The 24,318-nt window shown below is 35.4% G+C and overlaps 1 protein-coding gene across 1 annotated transcript; it reads right to left on the bottom strand.

The window, feature by feature from the left end:
• Positions 1 to 902: 902 nt before the first annotated feature.
• Positions 903 to 7,981, bottom strand: LOC112425058 (keratin associated protein 20-3). The gene is given in 2 exon segments (XM_071094157.1): positions 903 to 1,055; positions 7,922 to 7,981. Coding segments are annotated over 2 exon segments (213 nt in total).
• Positions 7,982 to 24,318: the final 16,337 nt, after the last annotated feature.

Raw genomic sequence — 24,318 nt, 5'->3', positions numbered from 1 at the left:
CTTCAGTGAGAATATTTTTGATCTCTTTGCTCTACAGTCTCCCTCTTTTGCATCCAAACATGAACTTCTCCTCTGTGTTCCTACTTGGCCATTACATAACCTATCATGTTGTAGCATACATGTTTATTTACAGATTTGTTTTTCTGCTTAAAAACTCTCTTCCCATAAGTAATACTAAGACTTAACTGGAAGTCCTATATAGAAATTACTTAATAAATATTTATTAAACAAATGAATATTAATAGATTTAAAGAATGAATAACATGGCCAGGCCAAAGTAGTGTAATTCAAAATAAACCTAGAACTCCCTGCTCCTGAAACATACCAAAAGGTACTTTGCCTGGTAAATTATGAAAACACATCAGTTTGGAAAAGGAAAATGTAGTTAATCTAGTGCACTGATGTTCATTTAGTGTGAATTTAATAATGTGTCTTCCTTGCCTAGAATTAGATTGAATAATTAAGCTTTTTTTTTTTTTTTTTTTTTTTTTTTTTTTTTTGAGATGAAATCTTGCTCAGTCACCCAGGCTGGAGTGCAGTGGTGCAATCTCAGCCCACTGCAACCTCAGCCTCTTGGGTTCAAGTGTTCCTCCTGTCTCAGCCTCCCCAGTAGCTGGGGCTACAGGCACCCACCACCACACCTGGCTAAGTTTTGTAGTTTTAGTAGAGATGGGGTTTTGCCATGTTGGCCAGGATGGTCTCGAACTCCTAAACCTAGGTGATCCACTTGCCTCAGCCTCCCAAAGTGCTGGGATTACAGGGAATCATTAACAATTCTAGTTGGGTTAAACAAATAAAAGAAGTGTAGTAGAACAGCAAAAATGGACCCAATTGTAGATATTATTCAGTCAATGCCTGATAATAACCATGTACTATAATCACACTGGTGCCAGCAGTCAAATTCATAACCCACCACAGCCACATCTGTAGCCACAGTCCAGGATTCTAAAGGCACCAAAGCCAGAGGTTTAACCATATTTGCAGCCATAGCCATAGCCTAGTCCTCCATAGTAGTTGCCATAGTAGCTTATTGTGTCAGGATTTAAGTCTTTAGCCTAAGAGGCAAGAGTAAGTTTTAGTGCATAAAAACACTAACAGTCTTTTATCAGTCTCAGTGTAGGTGTGACAAACCACAGGCACTCCTGACATTCTTATATAGATCAACCTATATTTAAAAATCTCATTAATCTTATATCTTTAGATTAAAAAAAAGACTCCATATCCTGATAAAATTGAGATTTTCTTCTCAGTATGTTATGATGCTGCCAAATAGTTGATAGGCTTTAAGGGAAAAGAAAACAAATGCTGAGTTCAATGACCTTGCTCACACTGATGCTGAATTTAACCTTTGTAACTATGTTGGATGACATCACGTGGAGGAGGCAAATGCCGTCCTCTTCCCATCATTTTGCTAATAATACCCTTCTTCTTATATGCATATTTAAATCCTAATCAACACAGCTGTGATGTTATCTATATACATCTTCGTAGCAAATACAGTGGACTCTTGCATACCATGGGTTTGAACTGCACAGATAGGCTTATATTAAACAGATTTTCTGCACCTCTGCCACTCCGGCAGCAAGACCAACCCCTCCTCCTCCTTGTCCTCCTCAACCTACTCAACATGAAGACAATAAGGATGAAGACCTTTATGACGATCCACTTCCACTTAGTGAATAGTAAATACATTTTCTCTTTTTTCCTTATTTTCTTAATAACATTTTCTTTTCTTTAGCCTACTTTATTATAAGAATGTAATCTATCATACAGGTAACATAAGCATCTATTAATCAACTGTTTATGTTATTGGTAAGGCTTCTGGTCAACAGTAGGCTATTAGTAGTTAACTTTTTGGGGATTCAAAAGTTATACTCTGATTTTCAACTGCGTGGAGGTTGGCACCCCTAACCCCTGCATTGTTCAAGTGTCAACTGTGATTTATTCTGTACAAACTCCCACCAATCACATATTACTCTGTAGTTTTCCTATTGCTATGCTCTCTTCAAAGTAGTGCCATTTTCTTGCTTGTTTAGTTCCTTCCTCTCCACACCTTAAGCATTCTTTAAAAAGTTGTTTAGTTGATTATCTTGTACCTGCACTGTAATGTAGACATGTTTCTTCAGAGAAAAGAAAAGCATTGAGAATCTTATCAGATTTCAATGTCATGGGAACGTAGAGTAGACCCAAATTTAACAGAAGGCATGACTATTAATTTTTCTTTAGGGATATTGACTCTGTGTGTATCAAGTACTCATATGTAGACTTAAGTTCTGAAATGCAGACTGAATCTAGATACTATCATTTCTTAAGATGATTAAAAATAATTGAAAATTTTCCTTCACCACTGACCTTTAGGGTAATTCGTGCTTTGATCTGTTATACTTCGGTCATCCACTTTTAGGCAGTGCTAGCATGTTGGCTGAACCATCTATTATCCGGTACTAATTTTTCCTTCTTCAACTGGAAAATCAGCATAAATTTGTAGGTGTATGTTGAGAAAGGAGAGAAAACTCAGCAGAGTGGAAATCATGAGAATCTAAGCCAATTGCTTCTGAAAATTGTTTGTACTTTCAGAACTCCCTTAAGCCCAACCTTATGTTCTCCACCTTCACCTGATGACAGAGAGCTGATGTGTATGCTCAACTTTCTGAATAAGAAGGCTAGAAAATATATCGTTCATAATGGGCAGTTCAAATCATATGATGAACTAAAAGTCATTTTTCCAAAGGAGAATATACATTTACAGAAGAGAGCATAGATTTGCTCCAAAAATCCTAAAAGTATGTGCGTGATTCACCTATACAGGCCTGTAAATGCCTCCAGACAGCATTCTTATCAGTCATAGATGCTTCATGCACCGTTGAATCTGCCCCTCTATACAGTTTGAACAACAGAGCAATATTCACAGCTGACTATGACCGTTCCAGAGCCTTCTCTTGCTCTTAAGTAACTCAAGACTGAAAGCCATTATATTCCTTTCTAAATGGTAGCCCGTGCCATATACAAATAAAGATTATGTTGCCATGAAAATGTAACAAAGTGACTAAGTATTAGGCCTCTTGCTAAGTGTAAGAGGGGCCAAAGGGAGCAACTTATCCTTCGTTCAGATCACTAGACCGATAAAACTTTCACTGAGTGGCAGATCCCTGAATTTTTATGTAATTTATTTTCTATCTTTGGTCTCTTATGGGTCATTTAAAGATGTCCATGGTAGTTGTTAATTATTGCTCTCTGGTTCTGATCACCATAATACCATCAATATATTCCATTTTATATAATTTATTTTCTATCTTTGGTCTCTTATGGGTCATTTAAAGATGTCCATGGTAGTTGTTAATTATTGCTCTCTGGTTCTGATCACCATAATACCATCAATATATTCCATTAACACGGTATCCTCTGGAATAGAGAGGCAGTCAAGGTCTCTGCAGATGAATTTATGCCTGGACACTAAAGAGTTAGCATTCTTTTGAGATAGGGCAGTGAAGGAATATGATTGGTCTTGCCAGCTGAATGGAGACTGACTCTGGTGTTCTTTATTTGTAGGGTAAAAAGACTGCCAGATAAAAAGTGAATATTAGGTTCAAAGGGATGTGTTTATTGGCTCCAGCAGAGAAACAGCACATCTGACAAAACAGCTATATCTGGAGTCATTACTAGATTAAGTTTATGATAATTCCCTCTTATTCTTCTAAACCTATTTATATTTTGTAGAGGACAAATAAGCAACTTGAATATAGATGTGGTACAGTCATCCCTCTTGAAACTTTCAAGACTTTAATGGTAGTGTTGTGGTTTAAATTGTGTCTTCAAAAAGCATATGTTGAAGTCCTAACCCCTGGTACCCATGAATGTTACCTTATTTGGAAATAGAATCTTTGCAGTTATAATCAAGTTGAGGTCATACTGAATTATGGTAGATTACAAGTCCAGTCACTGATTTTTTTTATAAGAGGGCTTTGTGACAAAACAGAGTTGAAGACACACACAGAGAGAATGCCATGTGACCAAGAAAACAGAAGTTAAAGTGGTATGTTTGTACGCCGAGAAAAACCAAAGATTGCCTGCAGCCATCAGGAGTTAGGAAAAGGCAAGGAAGGATTTTTCTCCAGACTCTTCAGAGAGAGCATGGACCATCCACACCTTGATTTTTAATTTCTAGCCTTCAGAACTATGAGAGAATAAGTTTCTATTGTTTTAAGCCACCAAATGTATGATATGTTGCTATACTAGTCCTAGGAAATTACTGTAGATAGCATTAATCTCTATAATCTTTCTGGAAATAAAAGATTGTTTTTAATTTACTATTTGGTAGGAAGAGGTAGCTCTACTAATTTCTGTTTATTCTTTCCTACCACAATAGACCTCACTCCAGAGACCCAGTGTGCAGATCCTGCCAGTTGTAACATATCTATTTCATGGGGAGAGTGGTGGATTCACTGTGCCCATTATGAAATAGATGAAAGTTCAAACTTCATTTATTATTTTACTTGACCACAATCGGGTATGGAGTCTTTAAAAATTTAGTCTCTGTTTAGAGCCAATGTCTGATAATCTCTAAAAATTCTGATGCTTTACCCTTGTCCAAAGCACTGTCATACTAGTAAATTGGTGCAGATTATTTTGAAGATGACTGAAAGGATGATTTACAGTATCATCTTTTTGTCAATGCTGCATGGATCTTCTTCAACAGACCTGCCTCGCATTCATTCAAAAATTTGTGGGCCTGTAAATTGGCTTAGATGGAGTTGGTTAATTGGTTAATGTCTAGTTTCTTTTGTCTTTAATCTTACAGATTCCATTCATTTCCAAATTTATTTAGAGCAGCAGCATTTTTTTATCCCTTTCAGTGAGTTTGTTTTAGATATTTGTAATACAGCTAGGTGATTTTGTAATATTCTCTATTTCATTCTGGGATCCTTTGTTCTTTTAAGTAATTTTTCATAATTTGTGTAAATTAAGGTTCACTCTTTTTTATTTATTTTTAACTTTTATTTTAAGTTCAGGGGACATATGCAGGTTTGTTACATAAGTAAACTTATGTTATGGGGATTTGTTGTACAGATTATTTTATCACCCAGGTTTTAAGCCTAGTACCCATTAGTTTTTTTCCTGATCCTCTCCCTCCACCCACTGGTAGGCCCCATTGTATGTCGTTTCCCTCTATGTGTCCACCACAAAGATGAGAAAAAATTGGCATAAGGTTCACTCTTTGTGCTGTAAAGTTATATGAGTTTTGAGAAATGGATAGTGTCACATTTCCACAAATAAAATATCACACAAAATGGTTTTACTGCCCTAAAAAAAATCCCCTGTGATTTGCCCATTTAATCTTCCTCTCCTGAACCTTTAGAAACGACTTATCTTTTTACTATCTCTATTGCCTTTTCCAGAATATAATATAATTGTAATCATATAGTACATGGCCATTTCACTAATTTGGTGTTTTAATCACAATTTTTATAAAGAGAATAAAATACCTAGGAATAAAGTTAACAAGGGAAGTAAAGGACATCTTTAAGGAGAACTACAAATCATGGCTCAAGGAAACCAGAGAGGACACAAACAAATGGGAAAATATTCCATGCTAATGGATAGGAAGACTCAATATTGTGAAAATGGCCATACTGCCCGAAGCAATTTATAGATTCAGTGCTATTCCCATTAAACTATGATTGACATTCTTCACAGAATTAGAAAGAAAACATTTTAAAATTCACATGGAACCAAAATCCGCATAACCAAGACAACCCTAAGCAAAAAGAACAAAGCTGGAGGCATCACGCTACCCAACTTCAAACTATACTATGAAACTACAGTAACCAAAACAACATGGTACTGATACAAGAACAGACACAAAGACCAATGGAACAGAATGGAGAACTCAGAAATAAGATCACACATCTAGAACCTTTGACAAACCTGACAAAAACAAGCAAAGGAGAAAGGATTCCCTGTTTAATAAATGGTGCTGGGAGAACTGGCTATCCATATGCAGAGAATTGAAACTGGACCCCTTTCTTACATCTTATAAAAAAATTAACTCAAAATGGATTAAAGACTTAAATGCAAAACCCAAAATTATAAAAACCCTAGAAAATCTAGTCAATACCATTCAAGATACAGGCATGGGAAAAGATTTCATGATGAAATCGCCACAAGCAATTGCAACAAAAGTAAAAATTGACAAATGGGATCTAACTAAAGAGCTTCTACATGGCAAAAGTAACTATCATCAGAGTAAGCAGGCAACCTACAGAGTGGGAGAAAATGTTTTCAATCTATCTGTCCAACAAAGACCTCATATCCAAAATCTACAAGGAACTTAAACAAATTTACAAGAAAGAAACAAACAACCCCATTAAAAAGTAGGCAAAGAACATGAACAGACACTTCTCAAAAGAAGGCATTCATGCAGCAATATGGTTTGGCTGTGTCCCCACCCAAATCTCATCTTGAATTTTCGCATATTGTAGGGGGGTTCAGTGGGAGGTGATTGTATTATGGGGGCGGTTCTTTCCTGCACTGTTTCCAGGGTAGTGAATAAGTCTCATGAGATCTAATGGTTTGATATGGGAAATGTATTTCTCTTGGCTAACAGAAAACTGGAAAGTTCTTAAATATTTGGAAATTAATACACTGCTAAATAATACATGAATAAAAGAAGTCCAAAATATTTAAAAATACATTCATCTAAATGTATTCTAAAAAATGAAAATACAACTTAGTAAAATAGGCAGATGCACCAAAAACAGTACATGAACTTATTTCTTAGAGGAAAATTCATAGCACTGTGTGTATAAATTTGAAGAAAAGAAAGATCTAAAAACTCCCACCTTAGGAGACCAGGAAAAGAAGAATATGCAAGCCTAAAGCAAGCATAAGAAATATATAATAAAAATTAGAGAAAAAATAAGTAAATTGAAAATAGAAAACTATGCACCATTCTTGCCTCTTATTATTTTCCTTTGTGTATCTCATTGACAGCACCTACATCTCCTAAGTTAATTCCTTAGAGATATGCCATAAATTCTGCCAGTGACAGGCTCTTGAGCAAGATGTGACCCGGAAGAGAGGCAGAAACTGTATTATTTCACCTGCATTAGCAAAAAGATGCATGATGTTTGGGAAATGTGGGGTTTTTAAAGTCTGTTTCCCTTAGAAACACTCACCTTAATATTACAGGCAGCTGTGACCTTCAGTGTCAATTTATTATGGTTCCTGTAACTTCCTAACTAACTAAATGGTGGCAGTGAATTTGAGTGATTGTAGAAGCCTTTCTTGACTTTTTCTCCTATGCTCTTTCCTGTGGTTTTATATCCATTTATTTCTCAGGGTTAAATCATTTTCTGCTTAAATATACAGAATACTTTCTATTTCCTCAACAAAACATTGAAAGACATCACTCAGGAGAGTAACATACAATATAAATGTGAATTAATGCAACGTGCAATTTTATTGGGTCAAAAAGTCCTTTTCTTTTTTTTCTAAACAAACTTCTTTCATGACAATCATGGGGGAAAAATTTGCCAGTAAAAATATCCTTCCAAATTTAAGGTAAACCATTTTTTTCACGAGAGAAAAGTGGCCCAGCAGATTGCACTATAAATATTAAAGAGCTTTCTCTATGTAGTAGCAAAATGATCCCAAATTAAACAGAAAGACTTAGGAAGGAATGAAAAGGCCAAGAAAAGGTGAAATACATAGCTCAATGTAAATGGCTGGGGAAATTGAGTGATATGAGGAGGATGTCTCTAAGCTGGGATGGATGTAACAGTGCCCTGGAATGGGTTGAAGAGCTGAGGAGGATGGAGGGCACTCATATGTTCTAATGTGGCAGAACAGAACCTAAGGGTACCATAGAGGCTGTCTATGGAGATAAGCAGGGGTGGGGCAGTCCATTGCAGAATGACAGTACTTGAGGAGGGCGAGCACAGGTGCGGAACAATGAAAGTGGTAGCCGTACATAGCAGGGCATTGGAGCATTAGTTGGGTTAGGAGGGCATCCTTATATTAGAGAAGTACAGTGGGGAGGCCAGATTTGGGATGTAGAGTATTAAGGGACTGAGTTCACCCCTGCTTGCACAGGTGTCAGAGACTGAGCAGGACAAACTGGATAACCATGAGGACTGGAGCCTGTGGTAATCATTTGATGTGGGTTGTTGGAGGGCATACAGGACGAGCAGGGTAGTCTTCACAGGCATAGTGGTTGGGACTGCATGGACAATGGGAATTGGCTATGTATTGGAAGAATGATTAAATAAGTAATTCTATCAAGGATCATGGGAGTAGCTGCCTTGATCAACCCTTATGGCATACAGGCAGAAAACTAGAATGATCATTGTGATTTTAGGTTAGAATCACAGTGTGAACACATGATTTTCAATTTATTTATTTACAAACAAAAATTGTGTATACTTAAGGTGTACAACTTGATGTTTTGTTATATGTATACATTGTGAATGATCATCACAGTCAAGCTAATTAACATATTTATCACTTCACATGCATAATTTCTTTTTCTTCTTTTTGTGATGAGTACAGCTAAGATCTAAAATCTTCTTAGCATATTTCAAGTATGCAATAGAGTATCATTAACTGTAGTCACTATGCTGCCCATTCAATCTGCAGCATTTATTTTTTTTATAACTGAAACTGTACACTTTCACCAACTCCTTCCCATCTCCCTCTCCCCTCAGCCCCTGGCAACCATCTTTCTATTAATACTCTCTGCTTTTATGAGTTTGACTATTTTAGATTCCACATGTAAATTAAATCATGAAGTATTTGCTTTTTTTAAAATTTATTTTACTTAGCATACTATCCTCCAGGCTTGTCCATGTTATTGAAAATGACAGGATGGCAGAATTTTGTCTTTCATAAAGCTGAAAAATATTTCAGTGTGTGTGTGTGTGTGTGTGTGTGTGTCTGAGTGTAAACCATTTCTTATCCCCTCATTGATTGATGGACACTTAGGTTATTTCCATATCTTGGTTATTATGAATAATGCTGCAATAAATGTGGGAATGCAGATATCTCTTTAACATCCAGATATTAATTCCCTGAATAAAGGCCCAGGAGTGAAATTACTGGATAATAAGGTAACTCTGTTTTTAATTTTTTGAGGAACAGCTACATTGTTTTCCATAATGGCCTAACTAATTTTTATATACTCCAAAAGTATACAGGATTCCTTTTACTCCTTATCTTCTTTTGTTTTGTTTTTTTTTTTTAGTAGTAACCATTCTAACAGGTGTGAGGTGATAGTTCACTGAGGTTGATTTTCATCTTCCAGATGACTAGTGAAACATAGCATCACTTTATACCTGTTGGCCATTTATATGCCTTCTGTTAAGAAATGTGTATGTAGACCCTTTGATTATTTTTTAATCAGATTGTTTCTTTGCTATTGGGTTGTAGGTGTTCCATATACATTTTGTATATTAGCCTCTTATATATATGGTTTGCAAACATTTTCTCCCATTTTGTAGATTGTCTCTTCACTGTTGATTGAGGCAATCTTTTTTTTTTTTTTTGAGACAGAATCTTGCTCTGTCATCCAGGCTGTAGCAGTGGTGTGACTGTGGCTCACTGCAACCTCCGCCTCCCAGGTTCACGTGTTTCTCCTGCCTCAGCCTCCCGAGTAGCTGGGATTACAGGCACCTGCCACCACAACTGGCTAATTTTTTTTTTTTTTTTTTGTATTTTTAGTAGAGACGAGGCTTCACCTTGTTGGCCAGGCTGGTTTTGAACTCTTGACTTCAAGTGATCCACCTGCCTTGGCCTCCCAAAGTGTCAGGATTACAGGCATGAGCCACCATACCCAGTCTCTCTATTCTTTTTATTTTCTTCTTTTTCTTTTCTAATTGACACATTATACTTGAACATATTTATAGAGTACAATTTGATATTTCAACACATGTATATGTTGTATAATGATAGAATCAGAATACTTAGTATATTCATCACCTCTTGCAATTGTCATTTCTTTGTGGCAAGAGCATACAAAAGCCATTCTTCTAGCTATTTTGTAATACACAATGCATTACTGTTAACCATAGATACTGTACTGCGTAACAGAACACAGAATTGATTCAGTGGAACAATGATTGTTCCATTGGTCTACATGTCTGTTTTTATGCCAGTTTTGTGCTGTTTTGGTTATTGTATCTTTGTAATATGTTTCAAAGTTAAGTAGTGTGGTGCCTCTAGCATTTTTCTTTTTGCTAATGATTATTTTGGCTATTGAGAGTCTTTTTTGGTTCCATATGAATTTTAGGATTTTTTTGGGGTGGGGGGAAGAATGCAATGCATATTTAGTTGGGGATTGCATTAAATGTGTAGATCTTTTTAGGTAGTAGGGCCGTTTTAATAATATTAGTTCTCTCCATTCATGAACACAAAATATCTTTCCATTTGTGTCCTCTTGAATTTATTTTATCAATGTTTTATAGCTTTTACTATATGGACTTTTCACCTCCCTAGTTTTGTTTATTCCCAAGTATTTTCTTTTTTTGTTGCTATTGTAAATAAAATAGTTTTAAAAAATTCCTTTTCAGATAATTTGCTGTCTGTATATAGAAATGCCATTGATTTTTGTATGTTGATTTTGTATCATGGCAACTTCACTAAGTTTATCCATTCTAAGAGTTTTTTATCCTCTCTCTCTTCAGGGTTTTCTACATTTATAATCGTATGTCACCTGCAAACAGATAATTTCCCTTATTTATTTCTGATTTGAAAGGCTTTACTTCCTTTTTCTTGTGCGCTGCTCTGACCAGAACTTCCAGTACGATGTTGAATAGAAGTACTAAGAGTGGGCACTCTTGTATTGTGCCAGATCTTAGAGGAAAAGCTTTCAGTTTTTCTGTGATGATTATATAATGTTAGCTGTGAGCTCTTTATACATGGCCTTTATTGTGTTAAGCTTCTTCTATACCTTTTTTTTTTGGTTCTTTATCATAAATGGCTCTTGAATATTATCAAATGGCTTTTTAGCATCTATTAAGATGATCATGTGATGGTTATATTTCATTCTATTGATAATGCATATCACAGTGATTGATTTGCTTATATTGAATAATCAAATAATCCTTGCATCCCAGGGATAAATTCCAATTGATCTTGGTGTATAATCCTTTTAGTGTGCTGTTGAATATGGTTTGATAGTATTTTATTCAGGAATTTGGCAACTGTGTTCCTGGATTATACTGACCTATAGTTTTATTTTCTTATGTTGTGTTTTTCTGGTTTGGTATCATGGTAGTTATAATCTCATAAAATAAGATTGGAAGAGGTGCTTTGTCTATTTTTGGAAGAGCTTAAGAAGTATTTGTATTAATTCTTCTTCGAATATTTTAGAGATTTTTCTCCATCTGATCCTGAGCCTTTCTTTGTTGGGATTGTTTTAAGTACTGCTTCAATTTTTTTATTTGGTATTGTTCTGTTCAGGCATTTTATTTTTTCTAGATTCAGTGTTAGTAGGTTGCATGTTTCTAGAAATTTATTCATTCCTTCCAGATTTTTCAGTTTGTTGTCTTATGAATGTTCATAATAATCCGTTATGCCTTTTTGAGGCATCCATTGCAATGTCTCCTCTTTTATTTATAATATTCTTTATTTGAATCTTCTCTCTTTTTTCTTAATTAGTCTAGTTAAAGATTTGGTCACTTTTGTTTATCTTTTTTAAAACACCAACTCAGTTTTTTTTTCAACTTTTTTTCAACTTTTTTGCTCTTCTCTATATATGTTTCTTCTCTAATCATTATTATTTTTTTCTGCTAGCTTTGAGCTTAGTCTTTTTATTCATAGGCCTTTAGGTGTAAATTTAGATTGTTTATCTGAGATCTTTCTTCTTTTTTAATACAGGCACTTATTGCTGTAAACCTCTCTCTTAGTATTCCTTTTGTTGCATTGCGTAAATTTGGGTATGCCGTGTTTTTATTTTCATTTGTTTCTAGATACTTTTAAAATTTCCTTTTGATTTTCTCTTTGACCCAGTGGTTGTTCAAGGGTGTGTTGTTTAGTTTCTATATATCTGTGACTTTTTCCATTTGCTGATATTAGTTTCAAACCAAAGTACTTGAAATCAGTTTGATCTTCTTCAGTTTGTTAAGGCTTTGTATGTGACCTAAAATGTAAATATCCTGGAGAACATCCTATGTGCACTGGAGAAAAATTTGCCACCTTCTGCTGTTAGGTAAAAAGTTCTACCCATGTCTGTTAGGGCTACTTGGTTTATAGTGTTGTTCAAGTGAACTATTTCTTTTTTGATTTTCTGTCTGGATTATGTATATTATTGGAAGTGGGGTATTGGAATCTCCTATAGTTATTGTATGGCTATCAATTCACTCTTTAGATCTATTATTTACCTTATATATTTAGGTGCTCTTATGTTGGGTACATATGTATTTATAATTGTAATATCTTCCTGTTAAGTTGACCCTTTTATGATTACATAATGACCTTCTTTTGCCATAGAGATAGTTCTGACTTAGTCTATTCTGTGTAAGTAGAGTCACTCCTGCTTTCTTTTGGTTATATTTGCATGGAGTATCTTTTTCCTTTCCTTTTCTTATAGCTTATGTGTGTCCTTAAACACAAAGTGAATCAATTGTTGACAGAATATTGCTGGCTCTTGGTGTATTTTTGTTTGTTTATTCATACAGTCATTTTGTGCCTTTTGATTGAAGAATTCAACCATTTACATTTAATGTAATTATTGATAGTTGAAAATTACTCAACATTTTATTCATTCTTTTCTTTCTCTTTGCAGTTCTATTATACTAGTTATCTTCTCTTGATGTTTTCCTTTATTATTCAATGATTTTCTTTAGTGATCTGTTTGGATCCTTTTCTTTTTATGTTTTACCTGTGTATTACAAGCTTTTATCTTTGTAGTTACCTTGAAATTTGCATAAAGTAGGTTGTAGTTATATACTTTTTTTTTTTTTTTTTTTTTTTGAGGGGGAATCTCACTCTGTCTCCCAGGCTGGAGTGCAGTGGCACAATCTCGACTCACTGCAAACTTCGACTCCCTGATTCAAGTGATTCTCCTGCCTCAGCCTCCCCAGTAGTTGAGATTACAGGCATGTGCCACCACGCCCAACTAAATTTTGTAGTTTTAGTAGAGATGGGATTTCACCATATTGGCCAGGATGATTTTGATCTCCTGATCTTGTGATCCACCTGCCTTGGTCCCCAAAGTACTGGAATTACATTTGTGAGCCACTGTGCCTGTCCATATCCATCTATTTTAAGTAGATAACAACTTAACTTCAATCACATGTAAAATTTCTACACTTTCGCTATCTCCTCCGCACTCTTTGTGTTCTTGTCAGAATTTACTTCTTTTTATATTGTGTTCCTATTAACAAATAGTTGTGTGTATAGTTATTTTTAATATTTTTGTCTTTCAACCTTTAGAAGAAAATGGTCAAAAAAGTAACATACACGTCAACATTACAGTGTTACATCATTCTGTAATTGTGTATACATTTACCTTTACTAGTGAGATTTATGATTTCATATACTTTCATGTGGCTGTTTTGTATGTTTTCATTTCAGTTTGAAGAATTTGAAATTCTTTAAGCATTTCTTGTAAGGCAGGTCTAGAAGTGATGAACTTCCTCAATTTTTGTTTACTCTGGAAAAACTTTAATATTCCTTCATCTTTAAATAATAGTTCTGTCAAGTTAGTAATCTTGCTGAGCAGGCTTTACTTCAATATTCCTTCATCTTTAAATAATAGTTTTGTCAAGTTATTAATCTTGCTGAGCAGGCTTTTCTCTTTCAGTACTTTAAATATATCATCTCACTATCTCCTGGCCTGCAAGGTTTCTGGTGAGAAATTTGTTTATAGTCTCATAGAGGTTCACTTACATGAGACGTCACTTTTTTCTTGTTGTTTTCTAAAATCTGTTTGTAACTTCTAACAATTTAATTATACTGCATCTTAGTGTAAACCTCGTTAAGTTTAAACTACTTGTGGTTTTTGTTTTTCCTGAATCTGGAAGTCAGTTTACTTCTCCAGATTTGGGAATTTGTTTCAGACATTATTTCTCTAAATAAGCTTTCTGCTCTTTTCTGTCTATTATTTCCTTTTTAAGACTCCCATATTGTGCATATTGATTCACTTTATTGTTTTCTATAAATTCCATAGGCTCGTTCTACTCTTTTTTTGTTCTTTATTTCTCTTCTGCTGGGATAATTTAATGACTTGTCTTTGAGTTTCTTGATGCTTTATTCTACTTGTTCAAGTCTGTTGCTGAAATTCTCTATTGTGTTTTTTACTTAATTCATCATATTCTCCAGCTCTAGAAGTTCTGTTTGGTTCTTTTTTGATTATTCATATTGAAGTGTTGAATTTCTCAGTTTGTTCATGTATTGTTTTCCTGATTTATTTGAGTTGTCTATTTGTGTTCTCTTAGAGCTTGCCAAGCTTCTTTAAAACAATTATTTTGTTTTATTAGGCAATTTGTAGATCTCTGTGTCTTTGGAGTCAGTCTTCCTTTTTTGTCTTCCTTTTTTTTTTCTCCTTTTTTGTCTTCCTTTTATGATGTCATGTTTCCTTGATTTATTTGTGTTCTGTTTCTTGCATTGGTGAGTACACATTTGAAGAAGAAGTCACTTGTTTCAAAATGTATGGGTTAGCTTCTGTGCAAAAAACCTTTATCTGTAGGTGGGCATAATGGCTATGGCTTAATAGGGTGTATAGTGGGTCCATGGACTTGCAGAGGCATCTGTTCTGGAGGTAGGCAGGTGTGCTAACTCTATGGCACTAACTTACCATTTAATAAGAGTATTTAGATAGACATGGAATAAATATAATTATGAATGTCTGTCTATAAAAATATATATGCATTGGCCGGGCATTATATGGTGGCTCAAGCCTGTGATCCCAGCACTTTGGGAGGCCGAGACGGGTGGATCACGAGGTCAGGAGATCGAGACCATCCTGGCTAACAGGGTGAAACCCCGTCTCTACTAAAAAATACAAAAAACTAGCCGGGCGAGGTGGCGGGCGCCTGTAGTCCCAGCCACACAGGAGGCTGAGGCAGGAGAATGTCGTGAACCCGGGAGGCGGAGCTTGCAGTGAGCTGAGATCCGGCCACTGCACTCCAGCCTGGGCGACAGAGTGAGACTCCGTCTCAAAAAAAAAAAAAAAAAAAAAAAAAAAAAAAAATATATATATATATATATATGCATTATACATGCATATGCTGCTTAGCTTAGCTACTGAGAAATCCTAGGAATAGCAGCCCCCCAATAGCAATGTATCTACAGCCCAGATCTGAATATTTAAACACTCCTCTTCATTAAAAGTAACTAAATCTCTTTGAATTGTTGATTGATACTAGTTATGTGAGCAGAAAAGCTAAATGGTAATATTGGACTATATCGTTGTTCCAAAAGAAGTTCTAAGCAATTACGAGAACATACAGGATGTGTCAAAAATGACACAGGAGCAAGCATGAAAAATTTCCTACTGGCCAAGTCTTCCATCATTTGAGCATTAAATAAAACACAGTATTTTATTGAATTATCTTGTGACTCATTTAATGAATATAAATCCATGAGTATTTACAGACATAGACACATTTAGGATAACCACACGGGAAGAGAAAGAAGCCTTTTCTTATAGTGAACAGCCAATTACTGAAAGTAGAGGGGACAATAGATTTATACAAATCACCATTTGGCAACCAACATAATAATCAGTTCAGTCAAGAAACATTAATAGGTGTTAAAACTTGTTGGTGAAAGCTTGATGAGAAGTAAGATATTTATATAGTTTCAAAATAATTCCTTGTAAAATATTTATTAATCATAAAGCAGCAGAGTGTCTTTACAGTGAATAAAGGTAGAAGCCAGCACTATAATCAAATAATTAAAGTTAACATTTTTTAGAAATCAAACAAATCAAAATCATATACTATTTGATGATATGTAATGGGCAGAACACAGCCATCATTGCTGTGATATTCCTGCCCCAAATATAAAACCTAAAGCTGGTTATTAGTAAGCAGAAGACAAACCCAAATCAAGAAATACTCTTAAAAATAGCTAATCTGTGATCCTCAAAGGTATCAGGGTGGTGAAAATCAAAGAAAGACTGAGGAACTATTCTAGACTAAAGAAGACAAATGAGAGACAATTAACTAAATGTAGCCTGTGATCCTAAAGTATGTACTTCTAGTGTGAATGATATTATTAAGACAGTCTGAGAAACTAGAATGTGGTCTGATGAGTTGGTGGTAGTAACCTATTTCTGTTCCTGTTTTGATGGTTGTCTTGTGGTTACAGAGAAGGATGTCCACATTTGTAGGAGATACACACTTAAAAGTGTTCCAGGGTGGTGGGGCATCATGGCTGCAAATTAATCAAATTGTTTAGGGAATAAAATATCTTTTTGAATTTTTTTCAACTTTTCTGTAAGTTTTATTTTATTTTAAAATAGGAAAGTACAAAAAAGTCAGTATTACTGAACAAAATAACAGGATAGAAAAGAATGTGTAAAAGTCTATATCAACAGATGCAGAAAAAGTGTTTATTGGCCGGGCGCGGTGGCTCACGCCTGTAATCCCAGCACTTTGGGAGGCCAAGGCGGGCGGATCACGAGGTCAGGAGATCGAGACCATCCTGGCTAACACGGTGAAACCCCGTCTCTACTAAAAATACAAAAAATTAGCTGGGTGCGGTGGCGGGCACCTGTAGTCCCAGCTACATGGGAGGCTGAGGCAGGAGAATGGCATGAACCCGGGAGGCGGAGCTTGCAGTGAGCTGAGACTGCGCCACTGCATTCTAGCCTAGGCAACAGAGCTAGACTCCATCTCAAAAAAAAAAAAAAAAAGTGTTTATTAAAACCCTAAGAACAATTTAAAATAACAACTCTTAGTAAGCTATAAATATATTACATTTTTGTTCCAATAAAGTATACTTATAAACTACTGGCAGCAAATATTCATAATGATGAAATATTTTGAATTGTTCTTCTTGAGATGACAAATAAAATGAAAATAACTGATAAAACAATCTCTCTCCAGTGTTGTTCTGAAGATAGAGTCTAATCAACCAGGCAAGAAAAAGAAGTATAAGGTATCATTTGTGCATATGAAGAAATAAAATTATTATTATTTGAAGATAAAAATGTAAAATAATCTATAAATAAGCTGTTTAAATTAATAAGTGACTTTATCAAAGTTTATGTAACAGTAAACATTTTCTTCACTCTCACATGTTTATGGGCTGTCTGTGATTTGGGTGAACAAGGCTGAGTTTGGCAAAAGTGGTGGGTTTGATCTATATTACCCTCCTCTGACTTGGATCAGTATCTGCTCAATTCATTTTTTTTCAATATGGAAAACAGAAGTGCAAGTGGTCCAGCCAGTTGTGGGAGATATGCCGATTAGTCTCCCTGTGGGAAGCAAGTCAGGGGATAGGGAAATACATTTTGTCCATGTACACTCCATCACTTATGAGGTCACACAAGTTCCGCAGCTAAGCCAATGATAATTGAGAAAGGAAATATCCTTTCATGGAGGTCAGGGAGGAAAGAGTGAATATTGGAGGAAGGGCAATTTATTCTGCCACAGATACAATTTTATGGAGGTGTAACTAGAATATTGCAGATTTACAGAGTATAAAATTTTCAGGTTTTGCAGATACTCTACAAAACAGTTTCCCGAAATGGTTTTACTATTTAATGCTCTTCAATCTCAACAACAAAAGTTATGCTACCCGTTTTTTTTCCCTTTAGCCATGATGGTAGATGTGTAGTAATTTCAGTTTGCATTTTTCTGAAGTCCAATGTAGTTGAACACCTTTTTATATATCAGAGGCCATTTGAAGGTATTGTCTCTTGGTGAAGTAATGGTTCAACTCTTTGTTTTATTATTGAGTTGTATAAGAAAACTAATACTAGTATAAGATAACAAAATTCTTTACTCTTATACATCAGAATTTGACCTTATGTTAAAATGTCTAGTTTTGTTCTCCTGGTAACCTGATAAACTGATATATGTCAAGGATATTACAAGAACCATTGCTTATGATAAAAGTGGCTCCTGGTTAGTAAATTGCATCTGGACAGAGAGAAGCCAAATGAGATGTGATCTAGCTACTTCTGTTGATGACCCAGAGAAGAGAAATGAAAAAGTATAGAGACCAGTGACATCAGCCCAGAGATGCAACCCATGGTCAGAGACAGCCAAAAGATAGGCTCAGAGAATATGTCTATGGGAATCAAGTTGTTAATTGCAATGGGAAAAAAATAACACAAAAAATGAGTCTGAGACTTCTACCGGATAGGGTGTGGATGTTATTAATGGCCGCAGGCCACCTAAGTGCACAGATTTATATGAGTGCAGAAAGAAAGGGCATATGGTCCACTTTTATGCACACATCATTTCTGCAGGAGAAAAACTGTGTAATAATTTATCTTTCTCTTTTCTTCTTTCTCCTTCATACTTTCAATTAAATACATATGATATACACACATATGATGAAAATAAATGAGGATAAATGCAAAACAGCATTCTGTGCAATTAAAAAATAAAGACATAGTAAAATAATTAAGAAATGTAATGATAATGTGATATTAAGAAATACACTTACTATCAATTGTGAGACATTCCATGAGCTTTTGGATAATTAAATTGAAACGTGTTGGATCCCTATTTGTGGCAATACCCACAGCCGTGGTCAGAGCCACAGCCACAGCACCAGCCACCGTAGTATTTGCCATATAGGGGATTGTGGCAAGAGTTAAGGTTTAGTCGAGAAACTAAGAATCCATTTCCTGAGTTCAACAGTTGCCATCTGCAAATAGGTTTTTATGCATCACCAGTAGAAGGTGGGGATCTTAAACTAGAGAAAGTTTGGCTTCATATTTCAGATTAATTTGCACTTCATATTGGAAAACATCCACATGCATTCATTTATGTATCATCTGTAACTACTTTCCCACTACAATGGCAGAGTTGAGTAGTTAAGACACAGATCACGTGGCCTGCAAAAATCTAAAATATTTGTTATCTAACTCTTTTCAGAGAAAGTTTGCCTTCCCCTGGTTGATCTATCAAATCAGAAGTATTGGTTAGATATAGGCAGAACCAGAAGTGCTGGATTATAGAAGATACGACTAAACAGTTTTCTAAAATTCAATTATTTGCCTCTTGTTTCACTATTCACTATACTTTTGTGTTTTCTGTCTCTTTCAGCATCAGTGACTTGTTACAGTCTGTTGCAATATGGCCATATGTATTACTTTCATTGTTTTAAATAGGCCTAGAACCTTAGAGCTGGCTATTTCTGTACTCCAATCTTTCATGCTATACTTGTTGTTGTATCTCATTTTCCATAGATAAACCTTAAAATAAATTATGATTATTATTTGTACACAATTGATATTAATTTATATTTTCAACTAATTTTATTCTTTTGTGAATGTCTACTTTTATTCTGTGTAACTTTTCTTCTTCCTAAACAACTCTTTTGTTTCTTATAATTTATACTTGGTAAAAATAGATTTTCTCACTATGGTTTTATCTGAAGATTTTCATTTTAATTTATTTTTAAAATGTTATTTATATATTTATTAATATATTATTTATTTTGTTTTATTATCTGGATGCTTTTGATTGCATGAAATTCTAGATTGGTAGTTGTTTGTAATACATCCTTAAAATGTCATTACATTTTTCTTAAACTTCCTTTGTTTCTTTTAAGGAGTCTGCTGTCAGCCTTTTTGTTACTCTGTAGGCAATGTGTTTGCTTTCTCTGGCTAAGTAAATGTTTTGGTTTTGCATTTAATTTTTAGCTATTGAGTTACTCCTAGATGTGACTTTAATTATTTTCATTCTTGGAAGTGCAGAGCTTTTATAATACATAGGGTGATGTCTTTAAACAGTTTTGAAAAAGTATGTTTTATTTTCTTTTCAAAAAATGGCTTCTGTCACACTTACCTGCTGAACTCCAATTACGTGTATGTTTACTATTCATGAGGCCTGACATCTTTAAATTGTCTTCAATATTTTACATTCCATTTCTTTATCTTTGCTTCAGTCGCGCAGTTTTTATCAACCTAAGTTAAAGCTTAATAATTTAGATTTTCTGTGACTAAATCTATTGAGTTTTTAATCACATTACTAACTAGAATTTAAATTTGATTACTTGGTGATTTCTTTCTATTTTGTTATTTATTTATTTAAAGACAGGGTCTCACTCTGTCGGTCACACAGGCTCCTGAGTTCAAGAGATCCTTCTGCCTCACCTCCTGAATAGCCAGGACTACAGCCACATGCCACCATGCCTGGCTAATTTTCTAAATTTCTTGTAGAGATGGGGTCTCACTATGTTGCCAAGGCTGGTCTTGAACTCCTGACCTCAAGCAATCCTGCCTCCGCCTGTAGAGGATATTCCTTTGTGTCTTCTAGTTAAGGGTACTTCTTCTTGACAGGTCCTGAACTCGTGACTATTTCCTCCTCATCACCTTGATATGGACTTGTGTCTTCTTTTCAAATGTTTCTTACTCTCTTAGGAAACTGAACCTTGCAACTTCAAAATCTGGAAAATATCTCAAGGAGAAACTTGGCTCTCTGTTAAGCTCAGTATTCTCTCAGTACATTGTTTTTTGAGACGAAGTCTCGCTCTGTCACCCAGGCTAGAGTGCAATGGTGCGATCTCGGTTCACTGCAAGCTCCGCCTCCCCGGTTCAGGCCATTCTCCTGCCTCAGCCTCCTGAGTAGCTGGGACTACAGGCGCCCGCCACCACGCCCGGCTAGTTTTTTTGTGTTTTTAGTAGAGACGGGGTTTCACTGTGTTATCTAGGATGGTCTCGATCTCCTGACCTCATGATCCACCCGCCTCGGCCTCCCAAAGTGCTGGGATTACAGGCATAAGCCACCGCTCCCGGCAAAATTTGGTATAATTTAAAGCACTATTTGGCTGCCATGTTGATAAGCCAGAATGTCATTATTAGTGCTGACATGTTCAATATGATAATGCCTTTCATTCTTTATATATACACTCTTATACACATATATATGAAAATATGAATATTTAGAATGTTTCTTTCTCTACACACACATATATTTAAAATGTTTATATTTAATATTTAGAATGTTTCTCTCTCTACACACACATATATTAAAAACATGCTTTGATATTATAAGATTCTACATTGACATTTGTAATCCATCCTTAAAATGTTATCACTTTTTTTCATTAAATATGTTGATGTATATATATAAATATATAAATTGAGAAACATTTCACTGAGGTAGAGCCCTAGTTGATATATTCCAATCACTGGTGTTGCAAAAGACACAAGCCGTACAAATATGTAGAATTTTAAATTCTCTGATGTGAAATACAACTATTGTTGGAGAAAGTAGCCATTTTTTAGATTGACAGCATAAGCCAACAGAAATGATACAAGAGATTAAAGGAGATGTGTATATATATTCCTATGTTACATGAGCAGTGTTAGAAAAGAGCTGCCTTTCTCTCTCTCTCTTTCCCTCCCCCTCCTGCCAACAGCCACACACAGGTGACTAATTGCACACAAATACAAACATAGGTGCCAAACTAATGGTGATAATTTAGTAGAACTGCAGCAAATTTAATCAAATTTTACATAGTGTTATAAAGATAATACAATAACAAAAGAAAAACTTTTCTATAAACTATCACACAATCCAATTGGTAATGCTGAATAAAAATGGCCATGTTGAATTTCATTGATTTTTCTAGGACAGTTTAATGTATAGTTGGTATTTTTGAAAACATTTAAAAATTTCTCCTGTGAAGACACTTGGAGATAGTGCCAGTAAAAGAGACGGTTATGCCAATAAGCTGAGCAGCCCCGGATTCCTTAGTAGAAGCTATAGGACCAGCATCTTCTACAGCACAGTGAGGGGCAGCAGCTGTAATCATGGCCACCATAACCACAACAGTAGCCACGGCCATAACCACAGCCCAGGCCACTGTAGCCATAGCCCAGGCCACAGTAGCAGTTACCGCAGTAGCACATTATATTAGGAATGGAGTGTTCAGTTGAGGACCAGGAAGTAGGTATCTTTTGTGTGGATGTCCCCATCTGCCAAGTTCCTTTTTCTATGCCCTCGGTGGGTGGAGAAAAGCACATGCGGTGCAGTGTGACAGATCTTATTCATTCACTTCAGACAACATCATGATTCCCTTAATTATTGGCAAAACAAGGCCCTCATAACTGAGATAATTTGGTTCCTATGTCAGAATTCCATGATCAATTTATGGACCTTTAAAATGAAACTTTTATTCTATTTTCAAGGTTCTGAATCACTCTGTAGCCTTTTGAATACATGTGATTTGATGACATGGTGTGATGCAAATAATGAAAATCGGTATCCCATTTGTTTTGTTCTGTTTTATTTCCATTCCTCCATAGGAATAAGTTTTTGTTTGCTTTTTTCACTTATGTATGTGCCTTTTCCTTTTATATGTATTACTTCAATCTTTCCTCAAAATAAATGAGCATTTTACGGACAGAAACTGTGTGCACTCCATGTTTCCTTTTGTCATCCCTTATGAATGTGCCAGAGAGGTAACTGTAAAACACACCATGGTTAAGTGGGTGCTCCATCCTCAAGTCTGTGTCTTCTTTTCCGGGGGTCATGTTTGTGCTCACAGATGCCCTGGCTACAGCAGTGACATGTCTCTTAAAAGTATATGGGTAGCATCAGAGGGACCAAAAAGTGACACATTCCTTTTTTGTTTCCTCAGAGTTTAGCTGTTACCTGAAGTATTGGTGGAAATAGAAGTCCTACAGTCATGGAAAGACTTTTGTGTTGTTGTTGTTTGGTTTAAAATAGTTAATGAAATTCACTAAATTATAATTCATATACAACAGATTAGACCTATTTTCAGAGTACAGGTCAATAAGTTTGACAGTCAAAGAGAGAGATCAATATAAATTATGTATCATCACTCCAAATATAGCTGTTGGGAGCTTTCATAAGAGGGAAGAAACTTCTCCTCTGATTTTATAGTTGCCGAACTCAGGTTTCCTCTGATCCCCCAAATACTGCCAGTTATACACTAAACATTTCGAGACAGTGAACACTGAACATAATTATCACTGAACATCGAAACTAGTGACGGGTGCATAGGTACGATGAAAAATCTTGCTTTTCCCCCATGCTTCCAATTAAGATCACTTGAGACTTCAGAGAGAAATTCATATAGCTTTGCCAGCCTCTTTCACTCATCTGATTGTTACTTATTTGTTACGAACCATGTGCCAATCATTTTAAGACAATATGTTATGTGACATCCAGTATTGTTCTTGTGTCTCCTCTTGTCACTCGCTTTCTCATCTATAGCATGAGATGCTATAAATGGCAAAAAGACATTGGAGAAGTTTTTCTTTTGAAATTTGGAAATAAATCAGCATTTTTCTTCATCAGGTCACATATATATCTAGTGTTATATGTATTGCATATTTCTTCAAATAATTAAGCTAGATGTTCAGGTAGCCAAATAATGCTTAGCACCTATGTTGAGCACTCAGAATTTCATGAATAGTATTGAGTTTTTAAATCCAATGATGGCTAAACCACTATTGGGAAAAACATTGTAATTTATTAAAAATCAAATAGAAAAAATTTGAAGCATCTTTTGCCTAAGTAATATCTTATTGCATAAGATTCTGTTGTCTCATTGCCATTTCCCAGTGTATGGGGATTCTTAAGGACAAGTGGAATAAATAGACACATTTACTGTTTGAGGATTTCAAAATAAAAATAAAGGAGCTGTCAGATGTGAAGAACAGTGGAATAAGAGGGAGACAGTGACTCAGTGCATTCAACACCGTCCTGGTGAGCTGGTGAACAACAGATCCTTTCCAGAGAATTTTAACATCAAATATCAGGCAGTCAGCAGTCACTCAACAGGGGATTCTATCTATACTCTACAGGTCAGCCAGATGACATGAGGTGTGAAGAGCGAATTACCTCTCTTCTGAGGCACAGTGCTAAGTAATTCAACCAAATCTTAGGGTGTTGAGAAATAGACAAACCCAGGGGTTGTTATATATAGTGATAGGAAAAAGACTATTTTGCTGGGCAAAAATGTCATTAAAAATGTTCTTACATGAATGTAAATTGGAAGTCTGACCAAATGTAGCACTGGCTGCTGAATCACATAAAAACTGGATTACACATGACCTTAGGTGAAAGGAACTGATGTCCAGATCCTTAAATTTTCAGAGCCATTAAAACTGCAGGAGATATCAAAATCTCTCTATTCCTCTCTCTCTCTGTCTCTCACTGCTTC

Source organism: Macaca nemestrina, chromosome 4 (assembly GCF_043159975.1).
Source record: "Macaca nemestrina isolate mMacNem1 chromosome 4, mMacNem.hap1, whole genome shotgun sequence".
Classification (NCBI taxonomy): domain Eukaryota; kingdom Metazoa; phylum Chordata; class Mammalia; order Primates; family Cercopithecidae; genus Macaca; species Macaca nemestrina.
This window is presented reverse-complemented; position numbering and strand designations above follow the sequence as displayed.